The sequence below is a fragment of the Gouania willdenowi genome, chromosome 16 (genome assembly GCF_900634775.1).
Source record: "Gouania willdenowi chromosome 16, fGouWil2.1, whole genome shotgun sequence".
Lineage (NCBI taxonomy): Eukaryota > Metazoa > Chordata > Actinopteri > Blenniiformes > Gobiesocidae > Gouania > Gouania willdenowi.
The window spans coordinates 9,982,182-9,998,774 of NC_041059.1; the positions used below are offsets into that span (position 1 = coordinate 9,982,182).

General features: G+C 38.6%; 1 protein-coding gene across 2 annotated transcripts in view; it reads right to left on the reverse strand.

Annotated features, from left to right (window-relative positions):
* Positions 1 to 49: 49 nt before the first annotated feature.
* Positions 50 to 16,593, reverse strand: part of scap (SREBF chaperone) — a 36,994-nt gene continuing 20,450 nt past the window's right edge. For both annotated transcript variants that reach the window (XM_028469665.1, XM_028469668.1), the window contains exons 12-23: positions 16,304 to 16,516; positions 14,886 to 15,271; positions 14,582 to 14,731; positions 11,440 to 11,641; positions 9,925 to 10,040; positions 8,620 to 9,151; positions 8,447 to 8,532; positions 7,257 to 7,339; positions 6,113 to 6,279; positions 5,946 to 6,026; positions 2,405 to 2,611; positions 50 to 2,328 (exon numbers count right to left, since the gene is read on the reverse strand). In XM_028469665.1, coding sequence (XP_028325466.1) covers positions 2,083 to 2,328; positions 2,405 to 2,611; positions 5,946 to 6,026; positions 6,113 to 6,279; positions 7,257 to 7,339; positions 8,447 to 8,532; positions 8,620 to 9,151; positions 9,925 to 10,040; positions 11,440 to 11,641; positions 14,582 to 14,731; positions 14,886 to 15,271; positions 16,304 to 16,516 — 2,469 coding nt within the window. In that variant the 3' untranslated portion in view covers positions 50 to 2,082. The remainder of the gene's footprint in view (positions 2,329 to 2,404; positions 2,612 to 5,945; positions 6,027 to 6,112; positions 6,280 to 7,256; positions 7,340 to 8,446; positions 8,533 to 8,619; positions 9,152 to 9,924; positions 10,041 to 11,439; positions 11,642 to 14,581; positions 14,732 to 14,885; positions 15,272 to 16,303; positions 16,517 to 16,593) is intronic.

The window sequence follows — 16,593 nt, forward strand, 5'->3', positions numbered from 1 at the left end:
AATCCCTTATTGTTATATAGACTTTGAATAAATTATGTAGACCAACAGCTGCTGTGGTATCAAAGCATCTTTATTTGAAAATTAGTACAAAGTTTTTGCTCTTTATGTTACAAAATGGTAAATAAGTTACATCCATCACTACAGCCGGTGTAGATTGTAGTCAACCGAGTGGGGAAAAGGGTTTGCCATAATAACGGTTAAAAACAAACTTCAGTGATTTCTGTAATCCACCAACACGTCAGAATTCTAGTTCCAGTTCTTTGACTTTGCGCATTCGTGTGAAATTAACACAGAAGAGAAAAAATAAGTTGTTTTGGACAACTGACATTTATTATGTGACCAAAGGGGGCGCAAAAGATATGCACATTTTGTTAGGTAGTGTTTTTACTTGTGGGTTCATCGGTGAAGGAGGAATATGTGTAACTTGGAGAAAATTTCACATTCTCAGCCTAAATGAAAGGGTTAATACTGGCTCAGATGGAGGAACATTCCTCTTTAATGGACCTATTCACTACTGAATAAAGGAAGAAATACACAAATGTTTTTTTTTTGTATTCCAAATTCCTGAGACTTCGGTTAATCATCAAAGTCTGAACTCGTTCTCAATCTACATTAAACTTTGTTTTCCTTAACTTCTCATTAGTAAACAGGAATTTAGATGATTAAGGTTTCATTTATTCAGACAACTGTTCTTCAGGAAATTTACTTTGGCAGTAGACAGTCAAAAGATATCAGGTGATCAGTCTTCTTCGGAGGAGTCTGCTCATCATGTTGATGTTTCAGAGACTTCCGCCTAATAATTCCAGCAAGTTCTAATAATAGGTTAAGTTTTCATTTATTCAGATGACTGTTCTTCAGGAAATGTACTTTCATGTCTCCTGACATGTTTCGACTGTCTACTGCCAGTCTTCTTCTGAGGCGTTTGCTGATTTCTTTAACTTCCGCGTAATAATTCCAGCAAGTTTTTTTTAATCTTCTTTTTGAATACTAGGTCAAATGTTCTTTTCTTCAGACAACTGTTCTTTAGGAAATTTACTTTGATTTACATGTCAGGAGATCAAAGTAAATTTCCTGAAGAACAGTTGTTTGAATAAATTAAAACTTAACATAGCATTCAAAAAGACAGCAATAACTTGCTGGAATTATGACCTTTAAATGATTATTAAACCTTTGAAGGGCAATGGAGGTGTTGCCTTCAATGCCTAATGGAAAAAGTTTAAGACTAAAACTTATTTAAGGATTTAACGGCGTTCCTTTAAAAACAAACGATGACATAATCAAAGCTGGGATACACTCTTATGTGAAGAAACTTGCCTTTAAGTGATTAAACTCACCTTAGGGTAAACTACAACTTTTTGGGGTCTTAAAAATTGAATTTTCGAGCGTTATGTCTGCATTGTCTAACTTTGTTCTCCGATGTGAACAAAAGCTTAATTGAAGAGTTGAAATCCAAGGCTATTTGAAGATGAGGTAGCCGTTAACAGAATCAGGTTTTTAAGCTCGATGCAAACACTTTCCTCTGCACTGGTCAATATCATAAAGTGTTAATGACAGCTTGGCTTCACATCCATAAACAAACTTATTACAAGTATCACTAATAAATAATAAATTTATATATATATATAAAAACAGCCCCCACTGGAGGCTTTACTCTGTACAGTGATAACTAACACACAAATCCAACGTTTGTTCAGTGTTTGCTGTAAAGAGAAATAAAACAACTGTATATCTTTCTTATTCCATCGCCGTCAAACTCGTAACATTTACACTTTGCTGTCGAGTGAACGAAGCAGCGGAAAAATTAAAATTAAAAAAACACAAGGAGACTGGTTTGTCTTCCTCTTTGGGTGAGTGGGGTCCATGGTAAAGCCCCACCCACCGTGTCAGCAGCATAAAGGGCGGAGCCATGAAACAAAGACTTTACGGGTGCATTGAGTACCTCCAATCCACTTTTTCTTTCTTTAACCACCCTGTGGATAGTAAAGCAGCAATGAGGGACTATTGGGACGCAGCCTCCATGTCCGTGGCCATTGTTCCTGACTAAAACATCAGCTGTGTAACCTCTGCATGTCGTTCCTCTCATCAGTCCAGTTTCTCCAGCACTGAGGGAACGTACACCAGGCTCAGTTCGCTGCCAAAGTCACACACTATGGCGGCGTTGTCCAGAACCAGCAGCTGGCGGACGCCCTGCCCATCGCTGCTCTGGCCCAGGTACACCGTCTGCAGCAGGTCGCCAAAGTTCAGGTCCCAGAATGAGACGCAGCCCAGTCCGCCGGTCACCAGCAGAGACTCAGAAATCACACCCAGACTGGCTCCACAGCCCGCCTCCTGGACACAGGAGCAAACGTCACATCATCAGAAAAGAACAAGGATCCAGCCACAGAATGAGGGACACGTGCTGTACCTGCTGTATAGAGTACAGCTTGATCCCTGAGCTGCGGTCCCACACACAGATCAGGTCGTCCAGGCCCGAGCTGATAATGCAGGAAGTGGTGCAGACCAGTGAAGTCACATCGCCACGGTGACCGTAAACATGGCTGACTCGACTTCCTGTCAGGACGTCCCACAAGCAGATGGCGCCATCCTGCCCCCCGCTTGCCAGAACCATTGTCTGTAGAGAAAAAAAACACAATTCAACTGAGCCCAAAGCATCAGAACCATGCGTACCACACCAATCCATGTGATGTTGGTCTCACAATCCCAGTAAACAATCCCAAATATTTCCATTATTACACCTTATCTCAGAAATGTGGGTGTTTGTCACTTTTTTCTCATTTATCATGCCTAACTGCATTTTCACCCCAGTTTAAGTGTGCACATCACATTTGCACTACTTTTAGGGTCTTGTGATAGCCTTTTCTCAGAATTATAAAAAAAAAAAAAACAATTTTTATGTCTTACCTCTAATTTGGGGTGTTTGTCACTTTTTTCACATTTATCATGCCTTACTGCATTTTCACCCCAGTTTAAGTGTGCACACCATATTTGCACTACTTTTAGGGTCTTGTGATAGCCTAATCTCAGAATTATAAAAAATAAAAAATTCTTACCTCCAATTTGGGGTGTTTGTCACTTTTTTTCTCATTTATCATGCCTTACTGCATTTTCACCCCAGTTTAAGTGTGCACATCACATTTGCACTACTTTTTAGGGTCTTGTGAAAACCTTATCTCAGAATAAAAAAAAAAAAAGTTTTTCCATGTTTATGCCTTACTATATATAGTCTTACCTCCAATTGGGGGTGTTTGTCACTTTTTTCCCATTGATCATGCCTTACTGCATTTTCACCCCAGTTTAAGTGTGCACATCACATTTGCACTACTTTTAGGGTCTTGTGAAAGCCTTTTCTCAGAATTAAAAAAAAAAAAAAAAAAACAAAAACAATTTTTATGCCTTATTATAGTCTTCCCTCCAATTTGGAGTGTTTGTCACTTTTTCCCATTCATCATGCCTTACTGCATTTTCACCCCAGTTTAAGTGTGCACATCACATTTGCACTACTTTTTAGGGTCTTGTGATTACCTTATCTCAGAATTTTTTTTTTTTTTTTAAAGTTTTTCCATTTTTATGCCTTACTATAGTCTTCCCTCCCATTTGGGGTGTTTGTCACTTTTTTCTCATTTATCATGCCTAACTGCATTTTCACCCCAGTTTAAGTGTGCACACCATATTTGCACTACTTTTTAGTGTATTGTGAAAGCCTTATCTCAGAATAAAAAAAAAAAAGTTTTTCCATTTTTATGCCTTACTATAGCCTTACCTCCGATTTGGGGTGTATGTCACTTTTTTCTCATTTATCATGCCTTACTGCATTTTCACCCCAGTTTAAGTGTGCACATCACATTTGCACTACTTTTAGGGTCTTGTGAAAGCCTTTTCTCAGAATTAAAAAAAAAAAAAAAAAAAAAATTTATGCCTTACTATAGTCTTCCCTCCCATTTGGGGTGTTTGTCACTTTTTTCTCATTTATCATGCCTTACTGCATTTTCACCCCAGTTTAAGTGTGCACATCACATTTGCACTACTTTTTAGGGTCTTGTGATAGCCTAATCTCAGAATTATAAAAAATAAAAAATTCTTACCTCCGATTTGGGGTGTATGTCACTTTTTTCTCATTTATCATGCCTTACTGCATTTTCACCCCAGTTTAAGTGTGCACATCACATTTGCACTACTTTTTAGGGTCTTGTGATAGCCTAATCTCAGAATTATAAAAAATTAAAAATTCTTACCTCCGATTTGGGGTGTATGTCACTTTTTTCTCATTTATCATGCCTTACTGCATTTTCACCCCAGTTTAAGTGTGCACATCACATTTGCACTACTTTTAGGGTCTTGTGAAAGCCTTATCTCAGAATAAAAAAAAAAAAAGTTTTTCCATTTTTATGCCTTACCTCCAATTTGGGGTGTTTGTGACTTTTTTCACATTCATCATGCCTTACTGCATTTTCACCCCAGTTTAAGCGTGCACATCACATTTGCACTACTTTTAGGGTATTGTGATATCCTTTTCTCAGAATTAAAAAAAAACACAAAAAAAAACAAAACAAAACAATTTTTATGCCTTACTATAGCCTTACCTCCGATTTGGGGTGTATGTCACTTTTTTCTCATTTATCATGCCTTACTGCATTTTCACCCCAGTTTAAGTGTGCACATCACATTTGCACTACTTTTAGGGTCTTGTGAAAGCCTTTTCTCAGAATTAAAAAAAAAAAAAAAAAAAAAAAACAATTTTTATGCCTTACTATAGTCTTACCTCCAATTTGGGGTGTTTGTCACTTTTTTTCTCATTTATCATGCCTTACTGCATTTTCACCCCAGTTTAAGTGTGCACACCATATTTGCACTACTTTTTAGGGTCTTGTGAAAACCTTATCTCAGAATAAAAAAAAAAAAGTTTTTCCGTTTTTATGCCTTACTATATATAGTCTTACCTCCAATTTGGGGTGTTTGTCACTTTTTTCCCATTGATCATGCCTTACTGCATTTTCACCCCAGTTTAAGTGTGCACATCACATTTGCACTACTTTTTAGGGTCTTGTGATAACCTTATCTCAGAATTTTTTTTTTTTTTAAGTTTTTCCATTTTTATGCCTTACTATAGCCTTACCTCCGATTTGGGGTGTATGTCACTTTTTTCTCATTTATCATGCCTTACTGCATTTTCACCCCAGTTTAAGTGTGCACACCATATTTGCACTACTTTTTAGGGTATTGTGATAGCCTTATCTCAGAATAAAAAAAAAAAAAAGTTTTTCCATTTTTATGCCTTACTATAGTCTTACCTCCAATTTGGGGTGTTTGTCACTTTTTTCCCATTGATCATGCCTTACTGCATTTTCACCCCAGTTTAAGTGTGCACATCACATTTGCACTACTTTTTAGGGTCTTGTGATAACCTTATCTCAGAATTTCTTTTTTTTTTAAGTTTTTCCATTTTTATGCCTTACTATAGCCTTACCTCCGATTTGGGGTGTATGTCACTTTTTTCTCATTTATCATGCCTTACTGCATTTTCACCCCAGTTTAAGTGTGCACACCATATTTGCACTACTTTTTAGGGTCTTGTGATAGCCTAATCTCAGAATTATAAAAAATAAAAAATTCTTACCTCCAATTTGGGGTGTTTGTCACTTTTTTCTCATTTATCATGCCTTACTGCATTTTCACCCCAGTTTAAGTGTGCACACCATATTTGCACTACTTTTTTGGGTATTGTGATAGCCTTATCTCAGAATAAAAAATAAAAAAGTTTTTCCATTTTTATGCCTTATAAACCAATATCTACATCCTATTTCACACATGGTGTCTTTAAAGTTTTACTTGTTGGTTTACTTTTTTGTGCAACTAAAGTAGTTTGAAATCCAAATCCAACTGCAATAAGTATAAGTATAGTGTATCTCCTATGTGAAGAACATGTATCGCTACAAAGTGGTCCTAACCTGGTCCACGTAGATGGCTGTGATTCCTCCAGAGTGACCCTGCAGGGTGAAGAGGCAGCACGAGTCTTCCAGACGATAAACCTGATCAACACACAGATCATAACTCATCTCCACTGATGGTGAATGTGTTGTTTACACAGTACAGCTTCTAAAGGTCCCTGTCTTACCCGGACTGTGTGGTCTTGGCTGCCAGTGACGACTCTGCCGGCGGCCGCTCGCAGCACCGTGATCGGCTTCTGATGTGCACACTGCACAGAGCGCGTTAGCTGACAACTGATCACGTCCTCACTGCTGTAACAGGGAGACGGAGGAAGGCTGGCTCGCCCTGGAACACCTGCAGAGAGAGAAACACATCTGCTCATTATTCACTGACAGCGGGGGATTCTGCATTCATACAAACGGGGATGTATATATATATGCCATTTTTATGCCTTACTATGGCTAAGGAAAAAAAAAAAATCTAAATTTTCCCCATTTTCTTATGCCTTACAAGAGCCTTATCTCTGAAAAAAAATTTACTTTTTTTTTTTCATTTTTATGCCTTACTATAGCCTTATCTGAGAAAAAGTATTCAAACTTTTTACATTTTTATGCCTTAAAAATTGAGAGAAAAATTCCCCCCAAAAAATCAGAAATGTTTCTACCTTATGAAAGCCTTCTCTAAGAAAAAAACCCTATTTTTTCCCAATTTTATGCCTTACAATAGCCTTATCTCAGAAAAAAAAAGTCCAAAATGTTTCAATTTTCATACCTTATCATAGCCTTATCTAAAAGAAAATCCAAAATGTTTCAATTGTTATGCTTTATGATAGTCTTATTTCAGAAATGAAAAAAAAAATATATAAATATATATTTTTCATTGAGTTTTGTTAGGAAAAAAAATACTAAATTTTTGGCATTTTTATACCTTACTATAGCCTTATCTGAGAAGAAATATTCACTTTTTTCCATTTTTATGCCTTAAAAATTGAGAAAAAAAATTCCCCCAAAAAATCTTTAATGTTTCCATCCTATGAAAGCCTTATTTAAAAAAAATCTATTTTTTTTCCATTTTTATGCCTTACAATAGCCTTAGCTCAGAAAAAAGTAAAACATGTTTGCATTTTTATGTCTTACTATAGCCTTTACCTCAGGATGTTTCAATTGTTATGCCTATCTTTTTTTCATTTTTATGCCTTACTATAACCTTATCTGAGGAAAAAATATTATTTTTTTTCTCCTATTTTTATGCCTTACTATACTCTATTTGTTTCCGTTTTAAAGCCTTACAATATGCCTAGCTTTAGAATTCTGTAAACGTTGCCTCCTCACCTCGGTACTGCAGCAGACCCAAAGGTTTGTTTATCTCTATTGTGAAGAAATCCAATGAGCCATTCAGCCGAGCCGCCACAATCCTGAGGAGGAAGACAGACATCATTAAACGATTTCCCAACACCTGTGGAAATGTGTCTGGGTGCAGCATTTCAGAGTGAGCATTGTCAGCCACAAAGCTGAGGTAACATCAACATAATTGACACCTACACACACATTTCTGATTTACTCCTTTTTAATGCTTAAAATCTAACTTGATTGATTTAAGATACATTGGAGTATTTAAAAAAAAAAAAAATCAATCAATTCGGCTTGCAGAGAAAACATAAATAATAAAAGCTAACAGGTGTAAAATGCTTTTATCACATGATGCCAGTTATTTTTAATCTCAAACTGTTGAAAGAACTTTACATTTTTCCAAAATTCTGCAATTGTCCTCAAATTATTCACAAAAATTTCCCTAAATTGAATAGAAATTGTACGTGCACTGACTCTTTTCCCATCAACCTTTAGTACATATGTGTCAAACACAAGATCCAGGGGGCCGAATGTGGCCCTAAATAAAGCATGAAATTTAGCCCTGCTGTAGAAAGTTAAAGCAACACACACACAAAAAAACAATAAAACGTGCAAAATACCAAATAATTAAGTTTTAGATTTCTCAACCACTCTAGATTCACAAATTTGATATAACTACACAATATTTGCAGGGGCTCACATTTGTGCCTGTATCACACGACCAGAGTCAGATTTTATCCCAAATAGTAGCAAAAACTGACACTTTTTCTGAAATCTTGCAATTTCCTACCAAATTCCTATACAAAAACGTGTCACGAAATTACAGTTTTGAAGTGCAGATCTTACAGAGAACGTTTACTGCTTGGATGGTGTCAATACCTTACATACTTTATATATCATTTATACATGGAAGGGCAAACTACGGCACATTCATGCTGAAATTGAGCTTTTTCCCACCGATGATCTGTGGCCCACTTGAGAAAAACTGCTCTGTATTTGGCCCCTGAACTAAAATGAGTTTGACACCTCTGCTTTAGTACATCCCTCTAACAAGCTAATTCTCTAACAGAGATCATAATAAGTGTAATGACTTTAACTGTCAGTGGTCATAATGGTTTGACTGTAAGCTAGTGAGTAAACCAAGCTGGGATGGAGGATGAACTGGTCGTCACCTGTTGTTGAGGAAAGCCAACGCTGTGATCCCAGAAACACCGTCTTCATTACTGCAACGTAACGATCCTTCCACTGCGTCCCACAGCTGGTGTCAAACAAAACCACAAATGAGAGATTGTCTCATAATACAACAAAGGAAGATTTCACAATCCAAACACTGCAGGTGTCACACCTCTAGTCTGCCGCTGCTCCTCCCTGCAGCGATCAGGTTTCCTCTGAGCTCCAGGGCCCACACAGAGCTCTCAAAGTCTGCCTTTACTTGTGCACGCTCCGTGCACGTTCTGTCCTGCAGCGAAGGAGCGACGGTCTCTCCTGAGCAGAGCTGAGACGCTGAGGAGGACATAGAGGATGGAGATGGGTAGGTGGAGGGTGACGGAGGCTCGTGCTCTTTGTAGGCTCGCTCCACCAGGTCCCCAAAGTCGAACCCTCCTCTGGGACGTGTGGAGAGGGAGGAGGGCTGTGAGCTGAAGTTGGTGTCGATGAGTGGCGTGAGATCAGGCTGGTCGTTAAAGAGAGACGGGCGGGCGGGAGTGACGCGGCGTCTCACGGGGTAACTTTCATCATCTGACGGCCCGTCACCGCCCACAGACAGGTCATGACCTTCAGAACCAAAACAGTCTGAGTCTGCTGTGGAGCTCAGGGTGTCCCAGCCATCCCTGCCATCCCTCTGCTCCCAGCAGCCACTGCTGCTGCTGCGTCTCAACCTGAACAGGAGAACCACGTCTGAGTTTTAATCTATCCCACATCAATTTTAAACTCTACACAGACAGATGGATCATTATATTCAAGGTCATGTACAATCAGAATGTTTTGAAAGTAAAAAAAAAAAAAGAGATGAAAGTAACGGGTTACAAGTAACTAAGTTACTGTAATTAAGTTGCTTCTATGGGTATATTTCTAAATCAGTAATTTTACTTGTACTTAAGTACATTTTAAAAGAAGTAAAGTAGTTTGTTACATTTCTACACCCAACTGTTACTGAGTAAAGTATTATTTTTGGTTTTAAAATGATCAACGGACATTGTGAAACTACAAAAAATGAAATGACCAGACAACAATCAAATGCATCACATCATAGCCGACCAATCAGATTCACTGCAAAACAGTGTTGAATGGCGGTTGTTTTCTCAGAAGAAGAACTAGCCTACTGCTGCTTATGTGGATCAAAGTGAACCTTTGATGATATAGGAGACATTTTGACAAACCTTTTATTTTATAGAGATGCCTTTGTAGAAAATGAATTAAGTTCCAATTGTGCAAGATCATGTTTCTTCCTTTTTAAGTTTATACATGAAATGTTTATGCAAGAAAACCATGGCAATATTTATTACCAAAAATAAATGTGGGGGGTGAAAGTAACTAGTAACTTTTACTTTGAGCACTATTTAATTGAGCTACTTTTTACTTGTACTTGAGTATTTTATGCATGACTTACTTGATGACAAATTGTAGTAAAATGAATGAAAAGGAGTCTTACTTGTGGTTGGGGATGACAGTCAGACAATCCCCAGTCTGGGCGTCCCAAACCCTGATCTGTCCAGCAAGGCAACAGCTGGCCAGCAGCATCCCATCACTGGCCAAACACTCGATATCCTGCAGGCCGAGAACAACATCAGCAACAGCCATTTTTTTGTGAAATGTTACTCATGAACCAGTGAGGGAGAGACAGCACTAATCCAAATAATTGAACTTTGGTGTTTCCTTCCCTTCCAAGGGAAAAGATGTGGTGTGAGATACCGCATTAGGTTTTTTAGCACAGGTTGCAACCAATCATTAAAAACATAATGTTTAATTTAACTTTAACTGTCAGTAGTACAGTATTAGTGCATGGTTTGGTAAAAGGCCATAATGAAAGGAGGTCAGGGAGTTTCTCTTGAGTGTCAGATTGAAATGGTTTCCATTTCACACCACTCAGTCTAGTTTAGGTTTCAATGATTGGAGGAATATTATGTAGAGCTGTTTTCCAGTGCGTGATTTCGGCTTCTTGGTTGTACTGAAGTAATGCATGACAGCCACGAAGCATGGGGCATTAGGACAAGGATCAGCTGGTTTAATGTGGAGAATCTTGTCCTGACTCACCCCCTCGAGTCTCAACACATTTAAAATGAATTTGAGCAGAAACTTCTCCTTTAAAAACAGTAGTTGACCTCTAAAGTGTCCTTCTAGAACAGGAGTGTCAAACTCATTTTAGTTCAGGGGCCAAATATGGACCGGTTTGATCATAAGTGGGCCACAGACTTTTGGCAAAGAAAACGAATAATTTTAACTTTATTGTGCCCTAGTGTGCACTTCCACGAATAAATGGCACCAATATTATCCAAGCAAATTTCCTTGATTTTTTGACTAATTTTTATTTAATTTGGGATAATTTTGTTGGATAATTTGGGGAAATTGGCAGGATTTTGAAAAAAAAAATAAGAGTTAAAAATGACTGTCATGTAATAAGCATGGGAAAACTATGAGCCGTAAGAATATTATGAGTTTCATTGAATTTGTGTTTTTGATGGTACTGCATTTGTTGGAAATTTACACAATGATTCATGGTTTCTCTGTCATTTTTACTTGTGGGCCAAAATGGACCACTAAAGGGCCGGATTTGGCCCCCGGGCCTCAAGTTTGGCACAGATTCTAAGAGATTGATTAAAAAATCCCATTAAAGCACTTGTGTATTTATTCTTTTATGTATTAACATGTTGTTCTCTTTTTTTCCCCTCAACTTGAGAGCCAACAATCAGATCATGTAAAAATGTCAACATGTATTTGTGTGTTTTTGTTTCTAAAAGTTGTAAAGAGAATTGAAAAAATATTCCCATAAAATGCATCCAACAGTTTCTATACCCTAGCTACTGATGTGTAAATTATTGTTGATAATAATCCCACAGAATTTAATAAAATACCAATATTTACATTACAAAAATCCAATCCTAATGTCAGAACTCAAAATACCAGAAACTTCCAACAATGCCTCCCCTTTAATAACAGCTGTGCTCACCATACTGTGGCCCCTCAGCAGCAGTGGTGAGATCTCACTGATGGGAGGCGAGTAGCCATAGTCATCGCACGGGAGATCGCCTCGACGCCGGCGTCCATGAGCCACGCCGTTCTGCCCATAGTTCCGTGGGCACAGAACCCGATACAGACAGAAGAGAAGCAGAACCAACAGGACACCTGCAGCCAGGCCCAGAGCTGCCACCCTGGAACACAACACCACACTAAATGTGTGACCCTAAAGAACTCAACATGTGGTCTACACTGATGTTTCCCTTACTTTCACAGGGAACAGGAAGTTCTTTTTGAAACCCTTAGCTCTCTATGTTATCATCATTGACAGAATTAAATATGCATCTTTATCCACAGGGTCCCCATGCAGAGCACAGACATCACTTCCCTCCTGTGTTTACTCTGTATTCCCAGGCAAAGCGCTGACACATGCACATGCTCTGGTGAATACTGAGGAATGTAGCGACACAGTGAAACCTTCCACAGTAGTTTGATGTTTTGGAACACTCATTCCAAAACATCTGATTGTAAAGAATGCATTTCATCAGCTCTCATTGGAGTCTCTGGCTGTGTTTGAAATCGCATACTAACGTACTACTCATACTACGTACCACTCATACTAACGTACTACTCATACTAACGTACTACTCATACTAACGTACTACTCATACTAATGTAGGTACTACTCATACTACTCATACTAACGTACTACTCATACTACGTACCACTCATACTAACGTACTACTCATACTAACGTACTACTCATACTAATGTAGGTACTACTCATACTACTCATACTAACGTACTACTCATACTAACGTACTACTCATACTACAGTAAGTCTAACGTCAAAATTAGTATGTAGTGCGTTTACATTAAATAGTATGAAAAGATTGAGTACGCGAGAAATACCCGGATGTATACTACATCGTGATATTTTTCAAGTATGCACGGTGGGCACACTAGTCATGCTTAACCGCCCCATGATGCATTGCAAGCGGAATGTAAAATCCTTCTGGGACTTGTCTAAAAGTCAAACATCCACTTCCACAAAACGAAAGCATCTCTGCTTGTCTTCCATTAGTTTTTAACGCTTGTTTTAAAGTTAATCAGAAGTTTTGTCAGTAGCACAATGGTGGGTCTCCGAAAATCTCAGAAATTTCAGAATGAAATGTGTTTTCGTGAGTTTTATGGATGAAATGACCACATGGTGATATTCTAGTTGGTCACTTTCTCGCTTAAAATGTACTTTCAAAGGTGGAGAATCAACGGAGATATTTAGCCTCAGTGTGCTTCAGGTTTTTGTCGTTGTAGGTTCAAAATGCATCTTGGGAAACTTGGAAGTATACTTCAGTGGGAGATGCCCTAATCGGTCATCATCCTAATCATACTTGACAGTATATACTCATTGAGTTTGTAGTGTATAGTACGGAGTGTGCCATTTCAAAAACAGTCACAGCAGCCGTGCATATGTACACACTGCATTTTGTGGATGCAGTGATTTTTACAATGTGTCTACAGTAGGTCGTAGAAAACTGTTGCTCTACAGTCGAACATCATTATCACACTTTATCTTTCACTCTGCGTCGCTAAGACCATTTGTACAGTGAGCCGCGTTGTGCTGATATAAAGGCCAGGACCCTGACCCTGACCCAGGGAGAGCTGATAACCTGTCTATCTCCTGTCCAAAGATGACACGTGCACCTCAACCTACAACACAACACACAGCTTTACACAACACTGCACACAGAGACACAATCCCAAATGGATGATGTGTAAAAATGATTTAGGAAAGAAGAACTAAAAACAGCAGTTTAGTTTGTGGAGAATTGAAAAGTTGTGATTTTAGATAAAGCTGAAAGTAAGCAATCTTCTTGGCCACAGCATACTGAATGGTCTGAGGAATTTCTAAAGTTTGAGATTACATTTCAGGAGTTTCTTTGTGACCTCACTGCAGAGTTGAAAAGCAAAATGTCTCAGTAAAATGTAGGAAAGTGGCCACCCGAGGCAAGAGTGAGAATCCTTCAGCTCTACATGGTGAATTTTAGTGTCTCGTGTCTACATTCCCCTCCTACTATTGGCCTGCACGCCTCATACATGAGTGAAAGAGCGCTCTGTGAGGCGTTGACCAAGGACAACCTTGAAATGTGCTGCACTTTACTGCTCTAGCTCCAGATGAAAGACATGTGCAGAGGAAACCATCCCCAGTACAAACACTCAGCAGAATGATCCCAGTGGAAGAACTCTAGGTCAAGGTCATTTCACTGCAATAAACTGAGCTTTCACTTCTATCACCGTTTCTAAGCACTTCATCTCCACACAAACATGTTGCTGTATGTTGGCTTTTAGGTGATGACCCATTAAGAGGATTTTGCAATCCATAATCTGAGGACAGTTGATTCTAAACAGAGTCTTTTATCACTTTAGTGGACGTATGGAAATGTTTACCATGGCAACCAGCAGACCTCAAAGTGCTGAATTACAAGACAAAACTAAACTCACACAGAGCTCAAAAACATCCCATAGCTGTTTTACATTCAGCTGGTTTGCAGCAAGTATTTGGTATTAAAGCGTTGAGTACAAGTATCATTAATTACAAACTATGTTTAATTATATTTCATTCATTCTTTTTTTTTTAATCAGTTCCAAAAAAAAAAAAAGATGTAAAAGGTTGAAATTTCCACTCGAACGTTTGTTCATCTCCACTTTAACACTCCGTTTATTGACATTTTCAGAATAATTTCGTACATTGCATTGTAGAATTGTGTTTTCCCTATATTTTTACAGTTTAATTTTTTTTATTTTGACCCCCTTAAAACGCTGCTAAAGTGACTTCCCAATACATTTCTGGTGTTTTTTTTACAGACTGAAACAATGACGAATGTTTATTTTGATGTTTACACGAAAAAATCTGAAATAGACAAAAATTGATTGTTTCACGGAGTGAAGTGATATGAATACCAGGAACAAACTAGAGCAAAAAAACACAAGAAATCTTCATCAAATGTTCTTTCCCAGCTGCTTTACACTGGACAGTCAGCAAACATTTGAATAATATTTGATTTGTACACAAACATCTAGTTTTAAAAAGAGGTTTTAAAATTAGTTTGTGTAGTATTAGTCCTGGAACTCACTTGTAGAGGGTGAGGTCTGTCTGTAGATCTGCTGAGACTTTGGGAATGGGTGGTGGAGAGTATCTGGTGTCCTGGGGGTGACGTGTCTCTATGGCCTCCTGAGGGCTCAAGTGAACTGTGACGGGAATGACTGGTAGGATGCTAATGTACCTGAGAACAGACAGACAACAGTAAGGGCAACAATAGGTATTATGATTTAAATGTAATGTGCACAGAAGAGAAGATTATAATTTCAACTGGAAGTGTAAAATCCTTCCCAATAATATCTTTACATATAAAACTGTAGCACCGAAGCCCCGCCCACCTCTTTGCCAGAGTAATGTTGTAGTAGCTGAAGAGGGACGGCCAATGCCTAAAAGACAGCCTCCTCCACCCCTCCTCGTCCTCTGCCCCCCAGGTGATCTGAGGAACAGAGGAAGGGATGTGACGAAGATGCCCAGCCCTTCCAAAGCTGGGATAGCCCTGTGACTGGTTCTCAGGAATGGGAGTTGGGTCTGGAGCCGGGTGGATGCTCAGAGTGCTGGTGGGATCCCCGCCACGGAAAACAGGGGCCACCTCGAGGTGAGGAGGCAGACCGGCTCCTCCGGGATCTCCCAGAGGACTTTGCTCAGACACCTGAGCAGCAAGGTAGGTTCTGATACCAGCCGGGTCGGTATAGACGAGGATACCGATCCAGATGACTGTTCCAACCTAGAAGAAAATACAATATTGTTGCACATAAATTCAGACGATGAATGAAAGCATTAGTATAACACGTTAGAAATGATACAGAGGACATTTGAATGAGCACGATGTTATTCCACATCATATTTTCCAGAAGTGAAACTAATGGATCACAGTTATGGGTACCTGTATTTTTTTAGTACATTTCTAAATCAGTAATCTTACTTGTACTTAAGTACATTTTAAAATAAGTGAAATAATTTGTTACATTCTACACTTAACCGTTACTGAGTAAATCGTTATTTTTTTGTGATTCATTTTTGTTTCATGGTCTCTTTATGAATTCACATTGAACATAATCCATATGTTCAAAGTGTTGCATTTCTGACCAATGCCCAGTCACTTTCTTTGGTTCAGGTTGGTGTTACTACCTATTATGTTGTTGGCCACATGGCACATTTGGCATGCCACTGTTTTAGAGTTAATAAATGTAGCTATACTTAGAGCCTGAGTATTTTTTATTTATTTTTTTTAATTGAATTTATTGGTTATTTTATTTTTTTAAAAACTGTACATTTTGTTTATTTCATACAGATGCCTGTGTGGAAAATAAATTAAGTTCCAATTGTGCAAGATTTAGTCTCTTCCTTTTTAAGTTTAAACATGGCAATATTTATTATCAAAAATAAAAATGGGGTGAAAGTAACTAGTAACTTTTACTCTGAGAACGATTTAATTGAGCTAGTGTTTACTTGTACTTGAGTATTTTAAGTACAACTTGTACTTGAGTACAACTTCAATCGAGTAACTTCTACTTGAGTAGGATATATCACTACTCTGTACACCTCTGATATTTTCTAAATTTACAGTTGAATTATTGCATAAGAAAAGCTCTTGGTGTACCTTTAATTTATTACTTATAATTACTCCAACTTCTATAATTTCTTACAGTTTCTGAATCACTTTACATTCTGCGTTACCAAAACTAAAATCCTCGACGAGGAGCGTTTAAGCATTAAAAGTGCAGCATGCAACTCCTTTACAGTACGGCTGCCTCACCATGATGACACGCTGAGCCAGACGTGTGCGGGCCAGGAAGTACACCACGCGCAGCCTCTTGGGGACCCTCAGGGGTCTGTAAACAGGGGTCTGCAGGGTGATGGTGTGGGGAGATGGTCGTGGCGGAGGGGGCACCTCTCGGGGGCGAAGCGGGCCGGGCTTGGTCGGAGGAAGTCCGGCTTCACCAGGCAGGCGGCGATTCAAGTCGGCCAGCTTAAAGGGTAAAAAAATGTGGTTACTAAAGCAAAATGAAAACTTTCAAACTCCTTTACTGCTAACTGTGGAAAAAG